Source organism: Lygodium microphyllum, chromosome 1 (assembly GCF_053477565.2).
Source record: "Lygodium microphyllum isolate KBCC chromosome 1, Lygodium_microphyllum_v1.1.10, whole genome shotgun sequence".
NCBI lineage: Eukaryota > Viridiplantae > Streptophyta > Polypodiopsida > Schizaeales > Lygodiaceae > Lygodium > Lygodium microphyllum.
The window spans coordinates 154,279,904-154,307,874 of record NC_141135.1 but is presented as its reverse complement, the minus strand read 5'-3'; the positions used below and the strand labels follow the sequence as shown (position 1 = coordinate 154,307,874).

The 27,971-nt window shown below is 45.2% G+C and overlaps 1 protein-coding gene across 5 annotated transcripts in view; it reads right to left on the bottom strand.

Annotated features, from left to right (window-relative positions):
- The window catches only part of LOC148041852 (uncharacterized), a 218,910-nt gene that overhangs the window by 37,320 nt on the left and 153,619 nt on the right, over positions 1-27,971 (bottom strand). For all 5 annotated transcript variants that reach the window (XM_087683285.1, XM_087683277.1, XM_087683293.1 and 2 more), the window contains 2 exons: positions 16,972-17,298; positions 5,809-6,138 (listed from right to left, as the gene is read on the bottom strand). In XM_087683285.1, coding sequence (XP_087539411.1) covers positions 5,809-6,138; positions 16,972-17,298 — 657 coding nt within the window. The remainder of the gene's footprint in view (positions 1-5,808; positions 6,139-16,971; positions 17,299-27,971) is intronic.

Genomic DNA, 27,971 nt, shown 5'->3' with positions numbered 1-27,971 from the left:
TGGTTGTGTCATTCAGTGATAGGACATTGGGCTCCCTTTTAAGCCGGATGGTAGGCCACTAGGCCTCGCCCAGACTCCTTTCACAATAAAGGGGGAGGGCCCTTACTTTGCAGGAGTGAGAGGGAGCTGCAGAGGAGACAAACTGGTAGAAAAAGGAGGTAGAGACACACATAGGGGGAGAGAGAGAGAGGGGGGAAAGCAACAGGCCGAGAGACCATGGATAGTTGTTAGGGATCCCATGTTTGCTGCACACAGGAATTCGATTGCACCACTTCAGGAGGCAAAGACGATTGTACCTGAGGTTCCCTCTCCCAAGCCATATGTGGCAGAGGTTTAGTCACCTATGGTATCACCAGTAGCTAGAGGGTAGTGACTCCTCCATGTGGGATGAAGTAGCTAGTGCACACCCCCCAGCCTTGTGAGGCAGTGATGGATGCACCTGAACCACTTGATAGGGATCCCATAGTTGAGGCCTTCATTAAGTAGTTTGTTTCTCAGGTTCCTGATACTCCGTAGTAGGAGGGAGGGATTCCAATGGAGAGAGGTATGGATCGAGTTACTCATTAGAGGGAGTGAGGGAGCGAGGAGTTTGGCATAGATTCAAATGATTCCTTAGACTCCATCGAGGTCACATCTCTTCATGAGGCTATAGAAATTGCAGTGATGAGACAGGATAGAGTTTACACTAGGCGGTAAAAGAGAAGTCAAGGTCCTTGGAGGCACGCCAGTCTAAGAGACTTAGACAATCTCCATGAGGATCCTCTCATGGAACATTTGAGGCTTTGGTGGAAGACTTTTAAGTTTTCAGCCAAGGATGGAGCCTCATGAGACAAGATCTCCATAGAGCACTGGTTGGAGGGATCAGTGGATTTTCTTATGCTATAGGGGCATCACCTCTTGGAAGAGAGGATTTTCTTATGCTATAGGGGCATCACCTCTTGGAAGAGAGGATTTCCCGGTGCAATGGGAAGCTGTTGACTAGACGAAGTTTAACATATTGGGTGCCCATTGTAGAAGTCTCACAAATACAAGTAGGAGTATGCCTTTGTGTTGGTGAGCATTGGTTTCATGCAGTACTGGATTGGGGCATCCTTATAGCAGGGAGAGCACTTTGGGTATTTGTGAGAGTGGAGGAGGCGTTAATAGACTTGCTGGTCATATATGCCCCTAATAGCCATAGGGAGAGGACATTTTGGGACTACATTTACTCAGTCTCTACCTCATATTGACCACTAGATTGTTGAGGCCTTGGAGGATGGAAGTGGCAGATGCATAGACACCATCAGAGGAGGAGAGCATGCAGTTTGGGAGGATTTTATCTTCCATATTAGAGGACACAACCCTTGGTTCATGATAGATTTACAAGTTCTTTGCAATTCTCTAGAAGAGATTGGACAATTGGCGCCAAGATATTCTCCCACTTGAACAGATTTTACGTGGATCACTGGGCTTGTGACAAGGGAGGCCTAGGTGGTATTGTTCCAGGAACCATGTTATCAGATCATGCGCCGGTATAGTTGATTCTTATGGAGGAAGCCACAAGAACAGCTACCAGGATTAAAATTCCTTTACACTTGCATTATGATGAGGGATTGAGGGAGGATATTACTAGGATTTGGAGGGGCAAGTCATTTTGAGCAAGCAGGGCAGCTAGAGACTTGGGTGAGATTTTGCAAGAGGTGAGCTCCTTTCTTAAGGAGAAGGCTAGGAGAAAGAGGAAGGTCTCTTAGAGAAAGAGAGGGCTGATAGAACCTCATCGCAGCACTTCAAAGGGAGGAGGAAAGACAACCAAGATGTAGGTGGGTGGGGAGAGAATGAATGCAACCAAAGAAATAGATGATATGAAGGAGGCCAGATCAGAGTATAAGTACCATGTGATGGGGTACATTTGATAGCCCATTCTTAGAGGAGGAGAGGAGATTGCTAGCACTACCATCAAAGAAGTGCCCAAGGGATGATGGATTGGATAGGGCTTTCTTCCTAAGCTATTGGGACCTGATCAACACACATCTTTTAGTAGCATTTTAGGAGATCATGGCATTTGAAGATATGCTGGAAAGGATGTTAGAGGGATTGATTCACCTCATCCCAAAGGGAAGAGAAGATAGATTGGAGATCACCCAGTGGAGACCAATCACTTTGCTTGGAACAATGTTTAAAATCATAGCCAAAATGATCAGCCTTAGACTATCTCTCTTGATGCCAAACCTCATTCACCCTAACCAAGCTTGTTCTGTTCAGCAATATTTTCACTTTCTAGGAATCCATAGCTCCTGCATGATGAAGGACACCACGTCGAGGATGGGTTCCTAGGAATCCACAGCTCTTGCATGATCAGGGGCACCTTGTTGAGGATGGGCTTCCCAGAGTAGTGGATTTGAGGTGTTTTGGCTCTATATTCATCAGCTCATAGCCAGGTCTCATTGGTGGGACCAGAGGTGTGAGATTCAGTATTCAAAGGTTAGTGGGACAAGAATGGCCCCTCACACGTCTTCTTTTCTCATTTGTTGCAGAGGCTATGAGCTCCTTCTTGAGGGATAGAAGTATAGGTATTCGAGGCATCAGACTTCCCATTCTAGATGTTGAGGAGTTGCTGGATGTAGAGTTTGCAGATGACACATCTGTTTACCTGGATGGGGAAGAGGAGAATTTTGGGGCCTTTGTAGCCATCATGGAGTTCTTCTGCTGAGCTTCAGGAGCTCTTATTAATTGGCACAAATCCTATGGCTTTTGGGTTTGTGATATTCAGCAGATAGATTGGAAACCACACGAGAATTTCACTTGGGTCCCCTATGGCACTTCTATGAGATACCTGGGATGCCATGCAGGCATTGATATTTCTTCAAAGCAGCAGCTGGCGACCTTATTACTTAGCATAAGATAAAAGCTAATATATTGAAGGACAGCAAGACTATCACTAGCAAACAGGGTGGTCGTTGCAAATTAGGATCTATTAGCCACCATGTGGTAGCTTGGGATGATATCATCCAGCCTAGATCTAGGAGTGGTTTGGGGGTTCTTGACCCGAATAGTCAGAGTAGAGCACTGATGGTAAAACAAGTGGACTGTGGCAGCCTAGCACACACTGGCTATTTCAGCATATCCAAGCTAGATTCACCCAGCGAGTGTTGAAGAGAAGTTGAGGCAGCTCAGCTACTCAAGATAGAGAGAGGCCACACAATTGGAGAGAGGACCCTCTTATCTTGGCGGAGGTTCTCTGCACAGGTAGCTTCTATAGTGGGGGGTTGTTTGCCTTCTGGAGCTGCTGGCCCATATACAGAAACAGAGACTTTGAGGTATCATGGAGGCCAGAGTCATAATGGAGAGCATCAGGAAGGTGGTACCCCTTGAATGGAGGAATGAAACAGTGAAATCAGACATGGATAGGGCTCTTTACCAAAGGAGAGATCCTTCTTGCAGTGGTAGCCACCAGTGGAGAGAGCGTGTTTACTTTTTCAGTAGAGATGGATGGCAGACTTGGGTGAGAGTATCTGGATTAGCTAGAGTGCACAAGATGCTCTTGACAAAGGATTATAGCTGTAGCTCATTGTGATAGGGCTTGGTACTTGGACCCAAACCCTCAGACTTACATAGAAGATGGATGGAAACATTGGGCATAAAGGAGAAGGCTGCTATAGAGACTTTAGTGGGATCCTGGGGAGTGGGTATTTTTTCATAGATGCCATAGTTTCTGTTACCATTCTGCAGTCTCCAACTTTCTTGAACAAGTAGTTGACCACACTGGTTCAAAAAAAACCAATGCTCCTTCCTAAGGTATTGCAATAAGAATCAAAAGCTGATGGACATTGGGTATATGCAAAACAATCTCTCAGACGGTTCTTCTTTATCTTACTGAAAGAAACTTGTTGCCTCTCAACCCATTGAAAATAGACTCTTTTTGGCTAAATTGTGCAAAGGATCAGCAATCATTGTAAAAGTGTCATACGTACATCTAGTGGTAGAAACATAATCCAAGAAAACTTCTTATGTTGTGGAAAGCCTTAGGAGTTGGCCATCCCTTGCAAATGATCCCTAAACATTTGATCTCTTGTAAAATAACTCTATTTTTGTGCATCTATGTAGAGCATGTGCCTCTGAGTTCTTCAAGAGAATTCCACATGTTTTCTATGCTCTTCAAAGGTATTTTTGAATGTACAATGACATCATTGAAGAAGGTTCCACAAAATGTCATATATGCTCTGAATATGAAGTCCGCCATGGGATTAAAAGTGGGAGGAGCATTGGTCAATCTAAGAACTCGTACAGTTCAGAAGTAGTCTAAAATGCAGCTTTGGAGCATCTTGAGATACAATGCAATTTTGTGATGATCCCTGACTTATCTACGACCTGATTGATTCTTGGAATTGGCCACTTATTTTCAATGGTTTATCTTACTAAAAGGTTTGTAGTCCATACACATTTGAAAGATCATGTGAGCTAGAACCAGTGGTGAAGTACTCGGCCAAAGCAAGCCTTTTCACATCAATTCATCCACTTGTATTAAGATCTCCTGTTTCTTTTTTTTCCCCATGAATAAGTGTAAATTATGTATGGAAATATTTAGATCAGGTTTTCAGGCCAACCAAGCAGAATGGCAACAACTCACATGCAGCCATCAGGCTATCAGAACAACCTACTACATGAGCAGAAACTCTCTTAAAAACTATCACGCACCAAATCCACTTAGTAAGGTGCTTGGTTGCAAGTACAGTGCCCAAATGGAAGAGCAACTTTATGGTCCTTTGGTGTTTTGATGGCAACTTTCCAGGAAGAGAGACAGTGAGACAATCTTGAAACTTCTTTCAGCTAACAAGAGGAACAAAGTTTCCATGAACTCATACATTGATGATCATTATTTTGTTTAGGTTCTTCCCATACGATGGTGCAGCTTCCACTCTGTGCATCCAGGAAATCCCCAAAGGCACCTCACATCCTTGACTTGGTCCAATGATGAAATCTACATGCCACAAATAAGGATTTACAAGCAACATCAACTGTCAAATAAGTGCCACTTAGCCTTGATATCCCAAAAATAGCATATGCACTATTAGGTATCCCTTCTTTTTTCTGACTCAAACCTATGACATCAGCTACCTTCTTTGCAGTGAAGTAATAAGTAGATCCTAAATCTACTGAGACCTTTAGTCGTCTTTCTCTGAGTCTATGAAAAACTTTCCACAACCTCCTCTCTATTGCTCGATTACTAAATTCTGGAATTTGTATAGTTCCTGTAGGCACTGCCACCCAATCCTTGAGTTTAGCAGACTCTTTTGATTTCTTTGTTGCACATGCCTATTTAAGAGGCCTTTCCCAAGATGTGCATTCCTTCCACAAGAGAAACATTTGCCTGCCTTGACATACCAGTCATTCTCCTTTTGGGTTAACTTCAAGAGGGGTTTCGTTGTCTCCTATTGCTTCTTTCCTCCCTCCCTTTCTAAGATGTTAGGAGGTGAAACTCTTCCGCTTGCCCTTTTCAAGGAAAATTTTCTTATGCATTCAGAAGCTAACATCCTTAGATTCACTATGTACCCCTCCCAATATACAACTTTATCATCTACATCCAAGATGATGGGCAGCTACCTTCTTTAACCAACAGAAGCAATGGATATTGATCTGGCTATTTTAGAAGAAAGCCTCTATTACTATGTCTAAGTAATCAGAGAAAACCAGAAACCCAAGTTCTAAGAAGTCTCCAAAGGCCTACTTACTTTCTGAGATAATATTTTAAAATTCCTCAGGATATATACAAGGGTTATCATGTTATATTGAGAGAGTTTGCACTGATATTCTTGGTAACTTAGTACGTACCTGGGATAACTGAGTATGTGAATGGGGAGCCTTTGATAACAGTTCCATTATATTCAATATCCAAGGAAAAATTTCCTGTAGTAGTAGTAGTAAAGCCAATTGTTTTGTAAGGAACTGTGGTGTCTTGACTGGCAGTCAAATTGATCATGTCCTGATACGTTCCCTGATCAGTCATGCTAGATACACCGAAATCATAATAACGAGTATCCAGAGATGCATTGTTACCATAGACATCAATTAAAGATATCTGGAAACTTGGACACGTTCCTGCTTGAAACTTGTTAGTGTCATTCACCCACATCCCTTCGCACTTGGGGGCATACAAAGAACCTGGAAATGAATGATGAGTTGATTTTACCAAGATGATGTCTGAATTTGGGTTGTGGTGTGAAAAGTTTCCTAAATTTGTGAGCTTTTGACACTTCATTGGAAAATAAAAAAATCATTATACTTCAGAAAATGCATCATATTTACTTGTTAGCAATGTTAAGGTAAGGAAGTGTCAGATAATCAGTTTTACCAAATTTCAAAATGGCAGATACAAACTGACTGAATGTTATGAGCATAAAAAAGTCTATTCATGTAAGATATATCTCTATGTATGGGACTTAGACCTTTTATTATGAAGCTTCCAGAAAATGGTCTATAGATTGTACTTTTCTTTCTCCTAAATAGAATTGTGGTGCTATCATGATATAAATTCTATCTTGATCGAGTTCCAAGAAACTTAAACATGCTCATGCTTCTTAATATTGTGTATAGCCATGCCATGGCATCCCCATTTATTCAAACTGCTAGACACACGCATGCAAGTACATTAGATTCCTGTCCCTTGCTCTACAATCTTCAGTCTTATTATCTCCTCCCTCAAACTGCTAGACACACGTATGCAAGTACATTAGATTCCTCTCCCTTGCTCTACAATCTTCAGTCTTATTATCTCCTCCCTTATAAAGCTCGCATCTAGAGTTGTAGTGGCACACGGTCCTTGAACTCCTGTCAACTGATGGACCAGGTTGAGGAGTTGCCCAAAAAAGTCTCATAGGCTTGAGGCCCTGTTTGGATTTATGAAAGAAGATTTATCAGATCAAGCCTAATCCTCAGCCTAGCCTATAATGCTCTGGCTTGGCTCTGAATACACAATTCTTCAATACTTTTGTGTATTGTCTGAGACAGAGTTGCAAAGTTTTTGCACATTGTGGGTGCGGATAGGAGGGGACTAGTAAGCAAAATCTAGCTGAGAGTGGTAGGTGCACCTAGGGGAAGGTGATGCTTCTCCAGAATCAGGAGATTGCTAGCTGGCGCTTGCCGCCAAATGCCTTTTAATGGAACTCTTCTCTAAGATTCTTTCTGGCTTAGCATGGTGGAAGGTCTAGCTAAGCATTATAGGACAACTGATTGATGTGTGATTCAAAAAAAATTTGATAGCATGATTAACCTGCTCACACAAAGCTTTGAGCTTCCTCTACATAGGATTGTCATATGCATGTAAGTAGCTCTTCTTGCTCCTTCATGAGCGTGGCCTATTCTCATTGCAGGTCCTCTAAGTATTCTCTTATGGCATGATTGAGATTGACCCTTGGTCCAATGTGTCCTTTTTTCTTCCCCTTCATTAATACCCCCTCAGTCACAGCTCGTGTGGAAGGGAGCATGCCGCATTCTCCTCCGTCTAGCTCCCAGCCTTGGATGCATCTCGTAGGGAGCTTTCTGCTGGCAGGCAATCAGCTAGGGCCATCACCTTCTGTATGAGGCCGAGATGCAAGACACGATTTTCATCATTGAGGCTGGGTCTTGTGTGGTGGTCGGCTTGGAGGCTTTACCCAGCCGCCACGTACTAGAGCCCACAGTAGACTGCTCTGAGGTATGGGAGATCGTAGGGAGTCTTACTGGATAGCACATATGGAAGGCACGATGCCAGGAGGTTTTTGGCGGGGAGAGCCTTTCAGTACAAGTGACTTTGGCAGAGCTTTGGACCTCCATCATCCACTCCCTTTGCGGCCGATGGGACTAGGTGCAGGGCGAGTCTCGTGTTTGTCAAGAGCTCTGTTTTCACTTCATGAAATCTAAAAATAAAACCAGAATAAATTGAACAAAATACATATGTTGTTTTAGTATTTTTTCTTGGTGTAAATTTTTGAGCTAGCTAAGGTATATTTTGGATTCAATTGTGGTCATGTTCTTTTTTCATCATATTAGTTAATTTTTGTACGCATTTGGACCTCCTCTAGGTATCCCGTTCCTTTTCTTATTTCCTTTTTTGCACCAAACTTCACATGTTTTGCTAAAAGGAACCAGTTGACTACATTTTTTACGCACATCCACGCTATACACCCATATAATTTAATTAAAATGAACCAGCCATTCATGTAGCATGCACTTTGTGTGCTAAATACACATTTTAATTTGTAATAAAATAAACCCACCATCACAAAGGCACATGCTAAAAAGAAAGCACTCCAAACACATTAAATTTCTAAAAATAAACTTGCATTAATAGACCTTGAGTTGAGAATGATGTCTGAGAAATGTCAAAGCATCGTGAAACTTTAAAAATTTTAATTAATGAGTAAAATAAACTGCCGTTTTTCTACTAAAGTCTATCACTTAATGAAACTCACCCATTGTTAATTAATTATTAAAATTTACCGCTCAATTAAATTTTCCCTTCCTCTCACATTGCACAATTCCCTTTCTAAATGAAGTGCTGCATGGGATGGGTGATGCAGTTATTAGTCTCAGTCCTTGTTGTTGATGACTGTCTTAGTTAGGTGTGATCTCGTTATTAGTATATTGTGGTTTGTTTTAGTTTAGTTTTCTTTAGTCATGTTGATTTAAGTCAGGGTATGGTGTGTATTATTATTTTTGCTTGATTACGAGGATACTAGGTGCATATATGTTTGCATAGCATGAAGCTTTCGGTCGCATAAGTGAAGAGGCCATGCTGAAATTTTTTAGGATGTGGATTGCCTAGGTTGGTCAATCGGTTGTTGTCCATGTGAGTTATTTCTTTTGTTGATATCTTATCCGTTGCTATTATGTTGTTTTATAGACATTCCTTATGATTGTCTATGTGTGTATGGTGTGTGTGATCCATCTGAATGGCGTCTCGTACTCCTCTCCCGGTCCAGTATGTTCCATTGGTTTCTCATGATTATTCGAAGTTGCTAGAATCGGACCTTATTTCTAAGGTCTGGTTATCCAAATTCGTGGCTCTTACACTGCCACTTGTCCTTGATGATCCTGATATGTATGATCAATTCTTAACTTCTTACAACGAGAGGTCTGGCTTTGTTTGTGACACAATAATCCTTATGACGCCTATGCTCTTTCTTTACCCTACCATGGTGAATCTTTTCCTACTACCCGTCAACTTTTCTCGAATAAGGACATTTTTAAGTTTTTGTAGAAGCAGACTATGGATGTCTTGGATCCTAAGCAGATCATTAATACTTCCGAAGTTATTGTATCTAAGATTTCTAACTCATTCTGAAAATTGTTGTGCCAGTTTCTTCAGGATAGGTTCATGCCTGCCAAAATCCCTTCTAATTATCTTTCGAAGGAATTGTTTATAGCTTCTTACATGGTGCTAAAGGATATTACTATTGATTGGAGTTCATATCTTCTTGCTAAAATGGATTAGCATTTTATTCGAGTCATGATGGGTAATGTGACTAATGTCACATTTGGTTCCTACCTTCATGTTTTCTTGACATATACTACCCTTGCGAAGGAAATTCTCTCACCATCGGCGGTTGATCCTCCAATGGTCCCTTCTCCTCCTACTAAAGATCTTGATGTCATTATTGCGGATACTGATCCTCCTTTGGTCATTCAGAGGAAACATCTTAAGCAAGTGACTTAATTAGTACTAGTTTCCACTCCTTTAATTCCCTTTCTTGTTCAATTTTGCATTCAGTTGCCTGCTTTTCTTACAATGCCCAATCTTTTTAGAGCACATAGAGATGGTACTCTAGACATTTCAATTCCTTCTGTGGAACATGTGGTGATAGGAGATGCAATTCCATTTCTGTGAAAAGACATTCAAAGCTCTATTGAACTCTTAGTTACTGCTTGTATTCAGTAACTCTATTCTTCTTTTTATGAGGAGGTATAGCAGTCCAAGGAGTTGAACAAGGCTAATACTCAACTAGTCTTTGTCACCACAAAAAAAATTTCTGACTTCTGTACACAGATAGAGCAACAGACTAAGGTCATTGATGCCCACAAAGTAGAGATGTCTACTTTGCAAGCTTGGATACCAAATCTAAAGTAGAGATACCAAAGGAGAGGGAAAGGCTGTTTTTTTTGCAAGTAAAATGTGACTGATTATATTACTCAAAAAGCTGATTACAACAGAGTGCTCATGCTCAACAGATTAGCTGGAGTTGATGCAAAGTCACCAATACATCATGCCATTGGGCCGGGGGGGGGGGGGGGGGTTGGGGGTTTTATATCGCCAAATGGGGCTGCCTGCCTGCATCACAAAGAACAGACCCTGGCCGCCCCAAGTACGCATGAAGTGACCACGGAGCTTCTGACTCGCCCTACACCTGATCCCATCGGCCGCGGAGGGAGTGGATGATGAAGGTCGAGAGCTCTGCTAAGGTCGCATGTGCTGAAAGTCTCTCTCCGCCGAGAGCCACTTGGCACCGCACCTTCCAAATATGCCATCCAGTAAGACTCCCTATGATCTTCCATACCTCCGAGCGGTTTGCTGTGGGCTCCACTACCTGACGGATGGGTAGAGCCTCTAGACCGACCACTGCGCATGACCCTGCCTCGATCATGAATATCATGTCCTGCATCTCGGCCTCATACAAAAGGTGACGGCCCTGGCTGACTGCCTGCCAACAGAAAGCTCCCCATGAGATGCACCCAAGGCTGGGTGCTATACGTCGAAGGATACGGCATGCTCCTCTCCACACGAGCTGCGCCTCCTCACATGACCAAAGGCAGTGCTTTGGGTTTTCCAAAGGCTGCTGTGTGTAGCGCTTACAACCTCCCTCCTTTTGCATCTGGGCAAGCTAGCTTCCCACTGCCAAGCCTCCATATGCCACCAGCCATAAAAAATATGACACCCTCCTCGGCCTCCAGCTATCCCATAGGCGGCGCCTGAAGGCCCATTGGAAGGGCTCGGTGATGCTGTGCTCCGCTCAGTGCCTGCTGCGTGACGGCACCCAATCCATATCCTCCTGCATCAGTACATGTCTGCCAATCCTCGCAGTGTACTCTAGGAACCTGGGTGGCTTTTTGGCGACCGCAGAGGCCGGCCATAGCCTCTCTCCTGGATCACACTCCAGCTCATCAAGTGGTCTGCCCTCCCAGGGATAGGTTGTTGACGGAAGCCCAAGAGCTAAAAGCTTTGATAGTTGTCCAAACGGAAGAGCTCAAATCAACCAACATCATCATAGACCAGAATAATACTCAAATTCAATAGCTTAAGGAATAATTGGCCTAGTCCCATTCTGATTCACAAGAATGGATTTGTTATGGACTTGTTTTGAGCAGTTCCAAGAATTTATTCCTCTAGATTACTCCTTTGTGCACTATTATCAACATAAGCTAACATTTATATTAAGCTTGAGTGGAGCTTGGTCCTCTGATTTATTGACTAATGTGGTAAGAATGGTCTTTGAAGATTCAGTTCACTCCACAAGAGGAGTGCACCCGATTACCATCATGAGTAGAGTATTTGGATGCACCCCTAAGCATTATGCTTCATTTAAATCAGTTTCCACCATGATACTTTTTTTTTGGATTATTTTCTACCATCATGTTTCTTCTAGATTTTTGTATCATCATGTTTTTTAAGATTATGTTGTTTCCACCATTACAACTTGCATTATGTTCAAGTATCATGAAATGCCATAGGTCTTCAATAAAACGTGAAAAATTATTTGCACAATGATGAAAACTTGGATTCAATACAAATGAGATCGAAGTAATGAGAAGGTGTTACACATATAGCAATAAATGGAAGAAAGCAAACATTGCGAACCCAAATGCTGAAGAATGCACAAATATTTGATGAAATTTGGACACGATGAGACCACTCCTCAAACACTAGATGAAATGCTTGGCCCTGCACATGTTCAAACCTATTGAAATTGCACATGAAATTAAGATTGTTGGGATGAGAATCAAAGTCTTCATCACGATGCTCCTTGCGCATGTTTTCCACAAGCATGTTTTGAAGAACACGATACGCAACAATGTCCTTTGGCACCCTGTGGAGGTCAACATTAATGTCTCTTAGGATGTGCCAATGATTTTTGAGCATCCTGAAGACGTGCTCAATGCGAACTCTTTCCTTGGACAAGTGTCGATTGAACATCTTCCAATCTCGAGTGCTTGGGGGGTTGGGTTGCCCTTCCCGAAAAGGATTTATTGGATGACTACAAGCTCCATAACCAAAATCAGCCAAACAAACAAGAACCCGCACACCTCGAAGGGTGATTGCTAGTTCTTGAAGAATGTGCTTGTCCCTAAACAGCTTGTAGAGCGAAGATGCCTTCCAATGTGCAGCATTTTTGGTTCCACCTAGAGCAAGGACACAAACATCCAAGATGCATTTTTAAGCATCACACACTACTTGTGTCAGCACAGATTGGAATCAATTGCACCACACAAATGTGGTAGCAATGTTATAGTTGAAAGGTAGCAATGATGTTTCAGAGGTGTTTCCCAGATGGAATGAAGAAGTAGGCAGATTTGAGCTTTGTGGCTAGAATGTCGACCATATTACAATATTTTCAGAATGTGGACTCACCAATGCCAAATGTCTCGGTGATATGGTGGGTGAAGTCTTTGTGAGTCAATCAAAGCAGCACAAAGTTGATCGCTCTCTCGGGCTCCACTGGCGCATGAAGAAAGTCACCATCACCTTGTTTGGGTCTGTGGGGTTTAAGTTCTTGTAGCAATTGTTGGAAGGCACGACAACTGAGTCCGAACCTCTTGTGGAAGATGTCATCACAGGCATCAAGCTCATGAACCCATATACATTTTTGTACACTCGACCAAAAGGTGTGTTGTCGTGGAAAAACCCACCAATTGCGAAGTAGGGACCTTGAAGTGACCAATGGCTAGGCCAATGTCAGAAAAATGAAGAAGAAACAGACAAAGGCACCCAAAACAAGAGCCGTGGATTGCGAGCTCTCCTCATCATCTGACGCTTGCATGGATGTGAGCATACACATCAATTCCAAAGGCTGCTCCATGTGGTGCTTCAATGAAAGGCACTGCTGCAGGTGACCATGAATATGGAGAATATTGGAAGGATTAAGGGTTTAATGATGAAAGGTAGCAAGGTTGAAGGGCAGAGATTACAGAAATGATGAAAGAGAAGGCTGAATTTCGGTAGTGGAAATTTTCAGGTATGGGTGATGGAGAATGTAATGTGGCCTCCGCAGGAGCAATAAATTGACAGCGCTTCTGTTTGTTTGCAGAGGTTCCGCAGGAGCAATAAATTGACAGTGCAAGGGCGACCTTGCAAGAGAAGAGCAGGAGATGAGGACACAAGATGAAATGCAACGCAGGTAGGGGTAGAGGCAGCAGCAATGACCAGACACATGCTGCAATTGCAGTGCCATAAAGTGCTTTTACGGTTGATTTTTGGAACCAGTAAGGTAGGAAATCATAGACCATGCCAGGTCCACCAATGGTCATGTGCGTAAACGAAGGCATTTGGTTGAACTACTACTTTTCAGGCACCTGTTTTACCAACCCATCACAGTCGACAATGTGTGCAAGTCATCAATGGTGGTGAACAGAGGTGAGAGTAATAAGTTGGTCTCTCTCATTCTTTTACTTTTCTTTTGTTCCCCCCCGCCCACTACAACTGGATCAGGGGAAGAACCCCTTACGGCCCTTAGAGCACACTTTTATAAAAAATAAAACTCTGAGAGTAAGGTCAAGACACTAATCTGCAAGTTGTATCAGCTATGTGGAAGTTGTATCCCCGAGTTGTATCTGAGAGTAAACTCTGAGAGTAAGGTCAAGACACTAATCCACGAATTGCAACAAGAGTGCTGAGTGAGAAATGGAGAGAAGGGCAGCTATGTGTGACCTAATCTGGGATGCCCCACTCAATAAGGGGTTTATCTCTCTTGTTATTTTACTTTTCTTTTGTTTTCTTCGTACTCCTTTTCTTTCTTTTTTCTACTCTTTTTCTGTTAAAAAATAGAAAGGGGAAAGCAGTGGGTGGGGGAGGTCAACGGTTGGGGAGGATGAGGAGGGGGAAGGGGAAGGAGAAAACCAAGGGAAAGGGGGTGAGCAGAACGATTAGGAGAGAGATTGGAGGAGGGCAAGGGTCTGGGGGGAGGGCAAGTAGCTCTAGGGAAGCTTAAAATTTGCTAGAGAAAAGTTGGAGCATTGGTAGAGAGTCTCTCTGAAAAGTTGTAGCGACGCTAAGGGTGGTGAAAATGATGTGAATGCAAGCCAGAGTTGCATTTCATATGCCTTGTGTTGTGTTGGACTAAACTAAAGTTATTGCACTTACATATGCAAGCTCTAGCAAAGCTCTTGCAGCCCTTGGAGCTAGAAGACCACCATAAGCCACTTTGGAGAATCTTTAGGGTAGTATCTTGTTTGAGGTAATGAAAACTTCCTGCACCTTCATGGGCTGCTACAATGAGATTAGAGACTTCATGATGCAGGACACAAAGATGGATCGCCTCATGTTATGTCCAATGGCGAGCTCTCACATGGTATTGATACATCAACCTCTTCCTTCATGGTATCTATCTTTGCATTGGCAACATGCATCCTCTCGGCTACCCATCTACACCTTGGACGTCTCTCCTCTCACTAAAGTGCCACAAGTGATGCTCTAGCTGGTGTCCCTCTCTATAAGGCACTCTTTCTTCCTTAAGGCCACCTCCATAAAGAAGCTGATCTTCCACAGGTAGTCTTTGGCTGCAGTACCATCCAAATATAGCCTGGACCCCAGGAAATCTGAGCAATGCACTCTTTGAGATTGTCATAATAAAAAAGTGAGTGGGAATCTTGACACACACACAAAGTCTGCTGATCCTCTTGACCGAAGAGTGTTGGATAGGAGAGTGATTGGACAGTGTGGTGCCAACAATAATTCCAACTAAACCTTATACATTAAATCCATTCGTCTTCTCTATGCAATCCCGACAAACTCATGCAGAGGAGGAAAATCCAAAGAAACAATGATATCATGTGGACGACCCATGCATGCCTGGTAATGCATCCACTTTCTCATGTAGATAACAAATCCCCTGCCTCCTACATACTGCAGCTCTTTGAAGCCAGTATACAGGACATTATACCCTGTAGGACAACTGCAGGATTTGCAGACATGGGTACCTTGACAGGAAACAGTGGAACAGATGTCTAGGAAGCAGTGTCCTTAGGATCAACTTTAGCAGATGTGGATGCTTAGACATGCAATTTGGAAGCAACTGCCACAGGCACAGGTGACTAGAGAGCAGTAGCCTCAAGCTCTTGGGGAATGTCAAGGTATGGATGGCTAGAGGACAGCTAACGTCTCCTAGATTGCTAACCATTCCACTTTTTCCTCACCACTTTCCTCTCATGTCACTGTCCTCCCTGTCTCGGTCTTTGTCTCTGCTTGTGTCTAGCATTTGCCTCCTTTGCCTGCCATCGCTTGCTCCTCATTCAAGGGTGAGTTTTACAACCTTTCTCAGCTCCAAGGAGTCCTGCTTCTACATCATACAATGGGACAAAGATGGCCCACCATCCCACATGAAAGTAGCTGGTATTGAAGGTCTAAGTAAGGAATTGTTTTGATGGAGGAAACCTCCATGAGTTGAGAAATCCTGATGGATCAAGGAAGCAAGTGAGGAATTAGGAACAATGACCCACATTAAAGAATATCGAAGGGTGCCCTCCAAAACAATGTAAGTAAATGTCCTAGCCCTCAAATGACATGGTAGAATGTATTTATACTTGTCAAGGCCTAGAAAGGTGGTGATGATTGCAGTGCCCATAAGCAAGAGAAATTTATTCCTTAGCCTGAATTGATGTGTCCAGGACTGCCACAGAAGTCCAAATATCTAGTGGATTGGTGCGAAGTTCCACCTCACACATCTCAAGAGTGCTGAATTGAATCCTGAAACAATACTTCCCAAAGGGCACCTCTATTGTGATCATCATTTAGATACTTTTAAGAGCTATCTTTTTTTCAATTATTCCATAAAACTGGAACAGAAATGACACACAACTTACATGTGTTAAGCACATCACTAGCATTTATTCTAGGCCAGGATCAATCCCAAAATTTTAGTGAATTTCTGCCATATGAGGCAGGTTAATGAGTAATACTTCCATCTATGTGGCAATGAGCATGAGAGGGCGATGTAGCATCACAGTAGAGAAGAACACTCTACCTAGACCACCAGCAGCCCCACGATGCAATAATATGGAAATTGTTCTCTAATATTGTACTCTGTCAAGTAGGGCCACCAGAGATATGGGAAATATGAAAATGAAAAGAGAGAAGCGAAAGGAATGGAAAATGGAAAGGGAAAGTATTTGGAGTTTTCAGGAGTTTCCAATAGCTATAGGGATGAAAAAGGAAGAAACGGAAATGGGAATACAAACAGAAATAGGAACTTTGAAATGGCCAAAAAGTGGAGTTTCAGTAACTCCACCATAGAACCACCATGACCTTGTAGACCAATTGAACATATGGAAAGAAAGGGGCTCACTACCTCAGCTACAAACAGAGGTGGACAAGATGCAAGGTAGTTGAAGCATGACTGGCTGTAGAGGAATAAAGAGAAGAAGACCCTTTGTTCTATTCTGGAGGGTAGCTCATAGGATTTAAAAAGAAATCCCCATTCATCAAAAGATATTTTCAGAAATCAGCAGCACAAGAGTTGTATCAGAACGACTGGCATGGAAGCTCTCATTCAGTCATCGAATCCTCTATGTAGAACTGGTCGATACTGGATTGTGAGCACACCAAAATATGTTCCAAACACAGATTGACTTTATGTTATATGTGATCCAAAGACACCAAGCTACATAGCCAACATGAAGGAGTCACAGACAACACCAATCATTTTTCATTTGTTTTAGGCAGACCCTTTAGGGCAGGAAGAAAAGATTTTGAGAAGAAACAAATTGCCAGAATGGCTTTCATCATCTTAGTAAATGTGTCACGAACTGTACCTGGAGTTACTTGAAAAGAAAATGGTGAGCTTCTGATCTGGGTATTATTCACATAGACATACATAAGCAGTTCCCCTGAAGAAAAAGATACAAAGTCAATAGTTCCATACCCTATACTGTCTTCAGGGTTTATATTGAGGATTGAAAAGTTTCCTGACCCATTAACACTTTGAATATTTGCTGAGACATTCAAAGATATATCAGAGATACTCAAAGTATTGTTGTAAGAATCTTTATATACAACTCCAAATGTTCCTGTTTCTCCAGCATGAAATGTACTAATTTCATCTGGCCAAAATCCTCCACATGAACTGGGGAAAATTTCACCTACAGCAACAAGTTAGAGGTTTCAGAATTTTCATTGACAAATATTCACCAGACCTAAAAAAGATCACAACATACTGGTCATACAAGTATATATAGTTGTACTTATCTGTCCTATAATTAAGGGCCTCTAGTACTGCAATCAGAAAATATCTCAACAATGAGTAGATACAACCAGCCACTAGCCTATTTCGAAACTGGTTACTACCAGTTTCGGTTGGGTCTTTGTACTGTAAAGCACGATCTAAATGTTGCTGTCCTCCCAACAGTGCTCAATCGCCACCTACCCCCTTGCCACTAGCTCTGCTGCCTCAACCTCTTCTTCTTGTGTCTCCCCACTCTCACATCATGTTGCTGAGTCACTACCAACCCCCTTTCCATGAGATCTGCTGCCTTGCTTTCTTTTCTTGTCCCACTCCCCTACTGCTTTGTGTTGCTGAGTTGCCACCAACCCCCTAGAATGACTTGCTTTCAAAACTTACAAGATTCTGAACTTTTCGGGATGAGAAACCTGAACAGCCAGGAGCTGGGCTTGTACCCCTGATTCTTCTGCCTCATCCCTCTCTCAGCCCTCCACCTGCAATGCACTGCTGCAGCCCACACTTCTGAGTGCACTGGCCAACCAGCATGTGTTGCACCTCCAGCATATCGTCAAGCTGCATTTTCCCCCTCCTCAGCCCAACATTACCTAACCCAGCATTAAAACAAAATCACCTCCCCCCTCCCCATCCCCCCCGCCCCCCCATCTGCCAAGCCTCTTCCTTCTCAGCTTTCCCTTCCCCTTCAGCAAGAAAATCAACTCAGCAGGTTTCAGGCACTCACATAATTTAAGAGTTACCAGTCCAGCAAAATGAAGGAGCGAGCAAGTCTCACGAGAAAGCAGCCAGTCCTCCACCTTCACTAGGGAAACCCTATGCACCCTTGGCCAATGCTTTTGCACCTATCCGCTTTTCTCCTAACATAGAGCTTGCCATTAGGGATATATTGACATTCCTCCAGGCGTCATCTGTGGCCTATCAGCTGGTTGGGGATCATCCATCATTCCAGAATTTGAAAAGCCCCATCCAAGAAAATATCAGAGGCACCTATCCCAAAGTTACATGAGCAGTACCCCTAGGAAACATGTGCTTCAAGGTTCACCTTCAAGCTTCACCAAGCAGTTGGAGGTGGTGTATGCCACCAGTTCACTTGAAGTTCAGTCTTTAGTGCCATTCCTCAACAAAAGGATCAAGGGTAAGGATTACTCCTTGCTCACAGATGGCACTACCCCACACCTTGGCACATACGCCAGACATTTCTTGGCTGAGATTGGCGACACATTTGGCAAAGGGATGGGACCTTTCCTAACACAGTTTCAAATTCCATTAAAAAAGTCCACGTTAGTGAAAAAACAGGCTGAAAATGTTTCTTGTGGTGCGTGTTTCAATTTCCTACCATGTTTGTCAGTCTCTCTCTGTTAAGAAACCATTACAAACAGTCTATATTATTGACAAGGAGACTGAAGAAACTGCTGTGTGCCAAGGAAGCAGCTCATCTCTAGGGAGAACATCTGCTATCTGAATGATGTCAAGATGCCAATGAAGAAGACCTCTCAGGTGGGCAACATATCTACGTATTTCAAAAGCAGAAGATGGATCAACCATAGTGAACTGTGCACTGATGTTTTTATAAAGTGGCCTCAAGTCTACAAGCTTTAACAAAGGAAGGTGTTCCAGTCACTCCATATGTGCCAACAACCTCAGTAGCATAGAAACTGGAAAACAACCTTCATATGTGGCTGCAGAGAGTCTGGAAACTTGGGGTTTCCAAAGACCCAGTCCTTAGAAAGCATGGGGGGGCCCAACCACTCCAAACCAAACAACACACAAAAGAAACCAAAAGTTCTCTCACCACTGGACAAGAAAGAAACATATAAGGACAGGTTTATGCGCTTGTTGTATAAAAGAAGCAACAACAATTTGCACTATGGTGTTTTATAAGTGGAGAAACAACAATTTGCACTTTGGGCAATTTAGCCCACAAAGAATTAGCCTATTCACGATCTGTAGGGGAAAACCATGAAGACTTCACAAGTACCATTCTCCAGGAACAGACCAAATGAATCAAGAGCATAGAAGATTTGAGGGGAACAGGCTGCTCAAAATTGATCACATGCCACCATGGAGCTTGAATTCTGGTGTTTCCATGCACGATGTCATGTTGTTCAAGGAAGAATCTGGCTATAGAAACCTAGGGCTTCTATCCACCACATAAAGCCTGAAACAAACACCACCGAAGGGAAATCATGTGTCTCCAGATCCAAGACAACTCCTTCACCCATTCTTTTTGGAGCACAATCATCTCTCCTTTTTCTTTGTAAGCCACTTTTTTTATTAACCCATTGACCTGCGTTCAAATCTCTCTTTTAATATACCTATACTAAATGACCAGGTGGAATGAGGAGTTGAAAACCTTCTGGTCATGAGGCATTCAACTTAACCAATTGAGCTACATCCGTCTCTTATTTTGTGAATAAGATGCTAGTGCTTTAATGCATCAAAACTTTTGAAAATTTCTTGACCTTTTCTTTCACTTATCATTGACTTTCTCTTTCACTCCTCATTGCCCCTCCCTTTCCTTGAAAATTTGCAATACTTCCCAACATTGCAGAGGGTTAGTTGTTGGGTAGCGAAATCTTTCATTGTGCAAGTATTTTCTACCATAACTTTTTTTGGTTTTTTAAAAATAAATAAATAAATACAAAATGAAGTGACAATGCCTAAATTAAATGTAATTATGAATACTTATGTTGTTGCAAAATCCCCCCAATGTTGTGAGATCAAGAGGATGCCAAATTGTAAAGCAAAGTATCTCTTGCCAAGGGGCAATCAAATGAGTTAGAAGAAATGATTATGACAAGCCACGCTTGGATAACTGTGCGACCATGGGAGATACCAATCTCCTCAATAAAGAATTTTGCTAGTGAGAGCTACATCCATCTCTCTCTTTTTTTTGCTTGTGAGAGCTAGATCCGTCTCTCTCTCTCTCTCTCTCTCCAACCATGGACTGAGCATAGTAAATAGGCAGCTGAGCGACCATATTAAAAAACTCAAATTGAAAGTCAAATCCCAAGATGAAGAGATTAAATTGCTCAAGCAACAACTGAATGAATAGCAGTTCTTGGAAGAAGGAGAGAACCACCCCAGCATGTTTGAGATTGAGAGAGGATCGAAGTTTAGCTCAAAGTGCAGTAGACAGTGTGGAGAGTGAAGCACCACACCCAATGCAATAGATTGAAAGAGTGTAATCTGAAAGTACAAGGTACAACCCTTAAACCTTAGGGTTGTAGGGGGTGTTCACACCCGAACACGATAAGTGCCCGTAAGTGTGTGATATAAGCACATACGAAATAAGACTAAGTCTGGGGGAAAAAACCTCTCGTACCGAGAGTAAAAAGTGCCCCACGTCCTATTGATCATCACTGACACTCCTATGTGAGCATAGGCATAAGTGAGGTGTAAGTAAAAACCCAACAAAACCCCCTAGAGTGAAGAGTGATCAAAAGTACAAGGATCATCTGCCACCAAAGGAGATCAAATTTAAAGCATTGCGAAATACTTCAAATTTGTCACAAGGAAGAGCTTTGGTGAAGATGTCTGCCACATTATTGGTGGTAGGACAATAGACAAGGCTGATATCACTTGCATGTAGCCTCTCTCTTACAAAGTGATGATGTATCTCAATGTGTTTCGTGCGTGCATGAAACATTGGGTTTCGTGCCACTGCAATGGCACTCTAACTATCAGTGAACAAAGGAGTAGGCTCCATAATCGATACATCCAGATTAGCTAGCAAGTGTCTAATCCATACGCATTCAATTGTGGTAGTGAAAGCTGCCTTTGTATTCAGTTTCACATGACAATGTGGCAACAATTGATTGTTTCTTGCTAAGCCAAGATATGCAAGATGACCCAAGAAAGAAACAATTGCCACTAGTGGAGTGACGTGAATCATAATCACTAGCCCAATCAGAATCACTGTAATCATGTAGCTGCACTGGTCCCCCCTTGGCATAAAGCAATCCAAGAGATCTAATGCCCTGCAAGTAACGGAAGACACGCTTAACAGCTTGCCAATGTGACATACATGGTTGATGCATATATCTACTCAGGGCTGAAACTGCAAACTATATGTCCAGCCTAGTGTTGCATAGGTAAATAAGACATCCAATTGCTGGAGCATAAGTGTGTATATCAAACAAATCACTGTCATCATGTAATGATAGATTTAGTCTAGGTTCCATTGGTGTATAGACTAGCTTACAATCCTGTAAGCCAAACTTCTCAAGAAGTTTACTGACGTATCTGGACTATGATAGACCAATGCCTCTAGCATCATGTGTGAACTGAATCCCCAAGTAATAATGCAAAGAACCCAAGTCTGACATTTCAAAAGTTTGCTGCAAATTTTGTTTGAATGCTGAAATCTGATCAGCATGTGTCCTTGTAAGCAAAAGATCATCAACATATAGACAAATGATCAATGTTTAATGAACTAGATAAGTATCAGCTAGCAAAGTGTAGATTGATTTGGAGACCTATCGGACGATTCCTACAATCGCATCGCCTGCTACCCCTGCTCCCTCACGCCCACACTCGCCCTGCCCGTCGCCTTCGCTGCTTCCCCCCCCCCCCCCCCTTCCTTGCTTGCGGACCCCGCCTGGGCCCCCGCTTGTGGCTCATCACCCCGCCCTGCCCGTCGCCTACCCCGCTTGTCGCCCCGCCCCCTGACCATCATCCCGCCTGTTCCCCCCGGCTGTGGCCTCCACCCTCGCCCACTGATCCGCACCCGCCTGTGCCCCTGCCCTCTTGGACATCATCCCCCACCAATGCTCCCCCCCCACCCCCTAGACATCATCCCCGCCTGTGCCCGTCGCCCCTCCCCCCCTACTCATCGCCTACGCCTAGTTTGATTTATTATTAAAAAAAAAAAACAATACCTCCCCCCCTCTCCAGTTGCTCCCTCCCCCATAGCAACTCCCCCTCTCTGGTACCAGTGCAACATGATAGGTAGGTTCTCAGCAGGAACGCAAAATGGAAAACTCTGGTCAGACACCGGCGCATTCTGTGAGTGCCTCCCAATCAAACACCTTGCGAATCATCCTCTCTGAGGAACAACTCTTAGCCATTTGTGCCACAGAGCTAGAGTTGAAAGAAACAACGATCTTCAGCGATCTTTGGTCAGGTCGTTGGACACTCCTCATCGAGGGCCCAGCTGCGGGACTGGCTCCACTCCACACTACGCATTGGCAAAGTGCAGATTAGGGAGGCACTCCTCATGGGCCAAGGGATCTTCATGGTTCCACTCACCTCTGCGGATGCAACTCCTAAGCTAGTGGAGAGTGCATCCTATGCCTCCACGAAGGGGGTCATTAACATGGTTCCCTAGTATAGAGGCTTCACAGTGGAGACATTTGCACTCCATAATAGATTTCTCAGGCATCCAGTCACCTTACTTTTTCTCGGACTGGCGGTAGAGTACCGCCAGTTAGTGGAGGACTTTGAACGGCTCTTCGGCACAATTCTTCCTGCCTCCTTTGTAGATGCAGTGACAGTTACAGGAGTCCCAAAGGTACGAGTGGCCGTGAAAGACACAAAGAGTATACCAAAGCTTCTGGAGATTGAGAGAGGAGATCACTCCTTTAGGCAACAGGTCATTGTGACTTGGCAACTAGGGCAGTGCCTGCGCTGTTGGGACTTTGGGCATCAAGCAACAGTTTGTACGCGTTTCAGAGCCAAGGCGGGTCTAGAGACGACAAAGCCACTGAGGGCTTCACACAGGTCTAGAGACGACAAAGACGGAGAGGGCAGGGGGGGCACAGCCAGCTCCTCAGACCCAGCCTCGAAACCAAGGAGCACAAGGGCAAGCGACGCCCCCTCGGCAGAGCACTCCACAGCCAGCCCCATCAGGCAGGACTGCAGTCCCCCACATCCACCACCCGCACCAGACACTACCTCACCTGAGATCCCACAGCCCCCCCACCCCCCCCCCCCCCCCCCCCCCACACTGACCTTGGCCCACAGCCCCCCCCTTCTAGGGCCACCTGCCCCCCCCCCCCCCCCCACACCTACCTCGTATCTCCGTTCATTGCACCATCCCTCGATCCTCTCCCCCCCCACCACCCCCCGTACCGAGCACCCCGCCTGATCCGCACCTACCAGACCTACCCCCCCCTCCCACAGGAGGTGATGAGCCACACACGCGTACATTCTCCTCGCACCAGCAGTCTTCCCTCTCCCACACAACCACCAGCTCATCTGCCCCTGCCGCCCGTCACATTGTCCCGAGACAAGCACAGTTGTTGCCATAGGAGTTCTTCCGCAGTGGCCAATGGTCCTACCTGAGAGTTGCGGAGTGCTGAGAGTTCCCACCACCTCTAGAGGTGAGGATCTTCATGATTCATAAGTCAAGGAGGGGCAAGGTCCATCTACTAGCACCACTGGATGGACCAAACTATGCCTTTTTTCTTCAGTCCTCTCACTTAGGGGATTGGACATCGACACAGATAGAGGAGTTGAAGAGTCAGGTGGCAAACCCCACCTCCCAGTGGATGGGAGAAGAAGGACTAGCACTGTTTGCATAGCAGTGGCCTGGTTGCATGATGGACATTAACTAGTGGGCTGGTGCCGAGGTCCCACACTTGAGCATTATCTTTCGAGCCCCTCCACAGTGGAGAGCTCTGAGGGATGTGATCGAGTGGCCCCTGGCACACGTAGCCCACTTCTACCAGTGTACAGAGTCACAACTCTCAGTATGGTTGATAGATACACTGATAGTACCACCTGGAGCATCTATCACCCCTATGGTCCCGGCCGAGGGCCACCATGGGGGATTGGAGTTCACTGTCCAGACCCACGGCAAAGCATACTTGCATGCCCCATCGTTTTTCCTCCTCATCAGCAGCCTCCACACCCAACAGATGCATGTTCGATCAGTCACAGGTTTCCCCATGAGCTTACACCTTGCATCCTGGAATGTAAATAGTCTCCACTACAGTGGGACACATCAGTCCAGAAAGTTGATTGTTCAGCAGGAGCTGCAGCCTGCCCTTGCCGGACGGATCGACATCTTACTTCTACAGGAGCACAAGCTCACCCTCACCCAGGCCCAGCGGGTAGGGAAGGTACTCCCGAGAAGCTTGCACATTTACTGGGAGCAGGCCATAGGTGCCCACGGCAAAAGTGGATGTGTATATACCTCCATTGGCTTGAGTCTCACCACCTGTGTACGAGACCGTGAGACAATAGTGGCAGGGAGGGTTCTATGGATCAGATTGGATATTGGGGACTCGTGCCTTGGAGTCCTCAATGTCTATGCCCCTACGGAGGTTAGGGCAAGCAGCAGGTTCTGAGTGGAGATCGCGGATGGACTCCCAAAGGTGGACTCCTGGATCGTTGGAGGAGACTTCAACAACCTGGAGGCTGACTAGCAGGGCAGAGGCACAAACTACCAAGGCATGGCTAGGAAGAAGTAGGAGGCATGGGAGATCTTCTACTAGCAGTAGGAGCATGGGATCCCTGGAGAGACCCTACCTTCCATAGGAGGGAGAGGTCGCTAGATTTCTCTTGGGAATACAGGCAGCTAGGTGGATTCCTGCTGGAGCGGTTGGACAGGTTTTATGTGGGAGAGTGGGGAGGGTCTCGTGGAGGCCAGATTGGGCAGTTGGCGGGCACCACGTTGTCCGATCATTGCCCGGTTCTCCTAACACTTGATCCCCCAGCATCCACCCTAGACACACGATCCTGTAAGATCCGTGACTCAATCTAGAGGAGGGAGGAGGTGACGAGATAGATAGAGCAGATTTGGACCAGGGAGTGGAACAGGAGAGACCGGATCGCAGAGGAGGTTGTAGAGGTCCTAGCTGAGTCGAGTAGTATCTGCCTAGAGCCAGTCATACAGGCCAGGCAGCAATGCTGGGAGGAGGAGAGAGTACTCCAACGGGACCTTGCAGCCACACAAAGATTATTATAGGAGGCACCAGGGGATCCCACCCTCCACGCACAAGAGGTACGCATGCAAGCAGTCCTTGCTGGCCTAGAGGACAGGCGCTCAGAGTTTTTTTTCCGCACCTCAAGAGCTTTTTGGGCGCGGAAGGGGGACATGATGTGCATGGAATTTTTCCAAGTGCACTAGCCTCGCACCTCAGAAAATCAGATACGCAGCCTTCGAGATCAGTATGGGAGGACTCCTAGCCCAGATGAGGTGATGGAGATTGCCACCGGCTACTACAAATGCCTTTTCCAACAAGAGACAACCTTAGCTAGAGGAGAGTGATGTAGACAGCATATCATGGATCACATCCTGTCCCTCATCACAAAGGAGATGGGACACTCCCTCCTAGTCCCCTTCACAGAGAAGGAACTAGAGGAGGCTTTCCATACACAGGATGGGAAGAAATGCATGAGAGAGGATAGCAACTCTAAGGCCTTCTTCACTTGAAGGACCCCCTACTGATGGCCTTCCAGGAGATTTTCACTTCAGGATAGATGCCAGTAAATCTTTCGGCAGGCCTTATCAGTCTTCTTCCCAAAGGGGGAGACCGGTTGAAGCTTTCCCAGTGGAGATTGATCACCTTATTGTCAGTGGCCTATAAGGCACTGGCAAAGATGATTGGTAGGAGACTACGCCCCATGCTTCTAGACATCATCCATGACACACAGACAGGCTATGCCCAGGATAGGAGAATCCTAGACAATGTATTCACCTTCTTTGAGGCAACAGAGTGGGCTCAAAACAATGGGCAAAGACTAGCCGTACTTCTCTTGGATTTTGAGAAAGCTTATGACAGGGTGGACTAGGATTTCCTAGAGGGCACCATGGTGAGGTTGGGTTTTCCCCAGGCTTGGATTCGCGGGGTCTCCGTACTTTACGGATCGGCCACTAGCAAGGTTCTCATAGGTGGTAGGCGAGGGGAGGAGTTTCGGCTAGAGAGATCGGTCCGGCAGGGTTGTCCCTTGGCCCTGTACCTACTCCTACTCTTTGCAGAGGCGATGTTTCACTTTCTCAAGTCACACGTGAGCGAATTGCGCGGCCTCTGACTTCCAATGAGAGAGAAGACTGAGTTGTTAGACTCAGAGTATGCAGATGATATAGTACTCTATATAGAGGACGATGAGTTGATGCTGGAAAGGGGGAGGTTGGCTCTTGAGGTGTTTTGTTCTACAGTGGGAGCAAAAATCAACTGGTGAAAGTCAGTTTTTTCACAGACCCAGACTCTAGCACAGAGTGGGGCATTCACCTGGGATTTAGATGGGTGAGCAGAGGACAGACCATCCGGTACCTAGGGTTCCAGGTGGGACTCGACATCACTCTCGCCCAGCAGTTGCTTCCAATCCTCGATTCTATTTGAAGGAAGTTGACCTATTGGAGTATGGCTCGCCTCTCACTAGCCAGCCGAGCCTTCGTGGTTAACTAGGTCCTTCTAGCAACAACCTAGTAAATCGCCTCGTGTTGGTGCTTCTCCTCATCCTACGTTGTGCAGCTTTGCGGCCTAGTGCGGAATTGCCTTTGGTCCAGGTCAAACGGCTCTAGGGACTCCAGGGCCAAGGTGGCGTAGGCGACCATCATACGGCATCGGTCAGAGGGAGGATTTGGGATCATAGAACCAGAGTATCAGAGTATGGCCCTCTTGGGCAAGCTAGTTGTCTACGGCCTCACACTAAGAGGGAAAACCTAGAAGGTCCTATTGCAGGAGGGTCTTCAAGATTGTAGACTGAGGCTTGGCGGTGAGTGGAGGCCGTCCCTGAGGTGGATCTTTACGTCGGCCTAGATCACCCCCCCTAGATCACCTTTCTTACGTAGCTTGCTCCGCGTGTGGCAAGGCGTCCACAAGGCCCTAATCCAGAACCCCGCAAGCTGCCAGGAGGAGATAGACCGTTAGCCGCTGATTTGGAACCCCTAGATTAGAGATCGGGAAGGGGCACAGATTGGCGAGCACCCCCACATAAAGTGGGCTGGTTGGGAGGCCGGCCCGGCTCGTACCATCAAAGCATGGCGGGAGGTGTACAAGACGGTGGACGTGGAGGTGCTGCACCGAGTATCAGGCTGCCAGAGAGGAGTGGAGTTGAAGAGAAGGAAGATAGATGCAACAATACCTCAGGAGTGGCTTGCTCCCCCCACGATACGAGAGCCGATAGAGCCGGGAGAGGTATGGGCTACTAGGTTTTTACTAGCAGGCATTCCCCTACAAGTGGCAGGTAGACTAACTGGCGCTCCAGGTGGGATCTTCTTTACCGTACAGGAGGGGGGGCGTCTAGCTTTTGACAAAGGGCAGCAGGATGAGGGGACAACTGTCCTTTCATGGAAGAGGATCCAGGTGATTGGTCTTTAGAGGAAGACATGGCAGCTCGACCCTTTTGTCTTCTAGTAGGAGCTCAGCGAGTGGCACCTCTAGATCTGAGAGGGCAGGCCACTTGATGAGCTGGAGTGGAATCTGGGAGAGTGGCTATCGCCGGCCACTACAATCGCCAAGCAGCCACTGAGGTTCTTGGAGTACACCGCCAGGATTGGCAGACACGTACATCAGCAAGAGGATATGGATTGGGCGCCGTCACGTAGCAGGCACTGGGCGGAGCAACGCATTACGGAGCCTTTCAGACGGACCTTCTGGCACAGCCTATGGGATAGCTGGAGCCCAA